Source organism: Vombatus ursinus, unplaced genomic scaffold, assembly GCF_900497805.2.
Source record: "Vombatus ursinus unplaced genomic scaffold, bare-nosed wombat genome assembly UNPS02015246.1, whole genome shotgun sequence".
Lineage (NCBI taxonomy): Eukaryota > Metazoa > Chordata > Mammalia > Diprotodontia > Vombatidae > Vombatus > Vombatus ursinus.
The window spans coordinates 3,035-4,298 of NW_020955024.1; the positions used below are offsets into that span (position 1 = coordinate 3,035).

The 1,264-nt window shown below is 35.7% G+C and overlaps 1 protein-coding gene across 1 annotated transcript in view; it reads right to left on the reverse strand.

Annotated features, from left to right (window-relative positions):
* The window catches only part of LOC114031675 (olfactory receptor 5F1-like), a 1,031-nt gene extending 433 nt beyond the window's left edge, over positions 1-598 (reverse strand). The window contains exons 1-2 of the mRNA XM_027846825.1: positions 113-598; positions 2-78 (exon numbers count right to left, since the gene is read on the reverse strand). Coding sequence (XP_027702626.1) covers positions 2-78; positions 113-598 — 563 coding nt within the window. The remainder of the gene's footprint in view (position 1; positions 79-112) is intronic.
* Between the last annotated feature and the right edge of the window lie 666 nt (positions 599-1,264).

Genomic DNA, 1,264 nt, shown 5'->3' on the forward strand with positions numbered 1-1,264 from the left:
GGAGAGTTTGAGGACTGGGGGACTGTCACAGAAAAAGTGATGGATGACATTGGAGCCACAGAAGGATAAGCTACTTATGTAACTGGNTGCCACAGAAGGATAAGCTACTTATGTAACTAGTATGAATAATGGAATTCAGGAATCCTGCTGTGAAGGCCCCCACGGCCATCTTCAGGCACACTGTCCTTGACATGATAACTGGGTAAAGGAGAGGATTACAGATGGCCACGTAGCGGTCATATGCCATCAATCCAAACAGAATGTACTCAGTGGTTGCTAAAGCAATAAAAACATACATTTGCAGAAAGCAGCCAGTAAAAGATATGACTTTTCTTTTAGACAATAAGTCAGCCAACATCTTGGGAGTAATATTTGAAGAATAAAAAATATCAGCCAAGGACAAACTGGACAGAAAAAAATACATAGGTGTGTGGAGTTGAGAATCTGTTTTGATTAATGTAATCATCCCTGCATTTCCCATCATTGTGAGACTGTAAATCAACAAAAATAATGCAAAAAGTATAACTTGAAGTTCAGGTGAGTCTGTTAGCCCTAGCAAGATGAATTCAGTCACTGCAGTATGATTTTTCCCAGACATTTATTCCAATATATCAGTACAGTCCCACACTGTAAAATCCTAGAAGAACAACAACAAAAAAAATACCCAAACACAGTGAGAGGAGGGATGACTTAACTGAAGAGTAAGTTTGAAAATCTGACAGTTACAAAGAACTGCTGACATAGATTCAGCTTGAGAAGAGTGTTAAGTCTGTCACCTTAACCTCAGCAACTCATGAAGTTTATGTTTATAAAATGGTGGGCTTATTGTTTTGTTTTGTTTTGTTCTTGCCTTCATTAAGTATCACCTATCCTCAAGACCCTATGCTAAGTGATAGGAATTTAAATGGTCAATTATACAAATAAATATAAAGCAAAAAGAGATTTCTGCAAAAGAAAAGCACGTAGGAAAATATGGTGAGAAACTTGAGAAAAATGAAAAAAATTGTGGAAGTTAAAAAAAATGTTAATTAATTAATTAATTGATTAAAGAAATGATGTTTGAGTAGAACCACTGAGTAAAAGAGTTATTTCTAAACTCATTAAGTCACTCAATCAACAAACATTTTTGAGCACTTCCTATATGCCAGGGCAGCTAGGTAGCACAGTATACAGAACACTAGGCCTGGAATCAGGAAGAGACATCTTTTTTTTTTTTTTTTAGATAAAGACCTCATTTCTCAAATATATAGAGAACTAAGTCAAG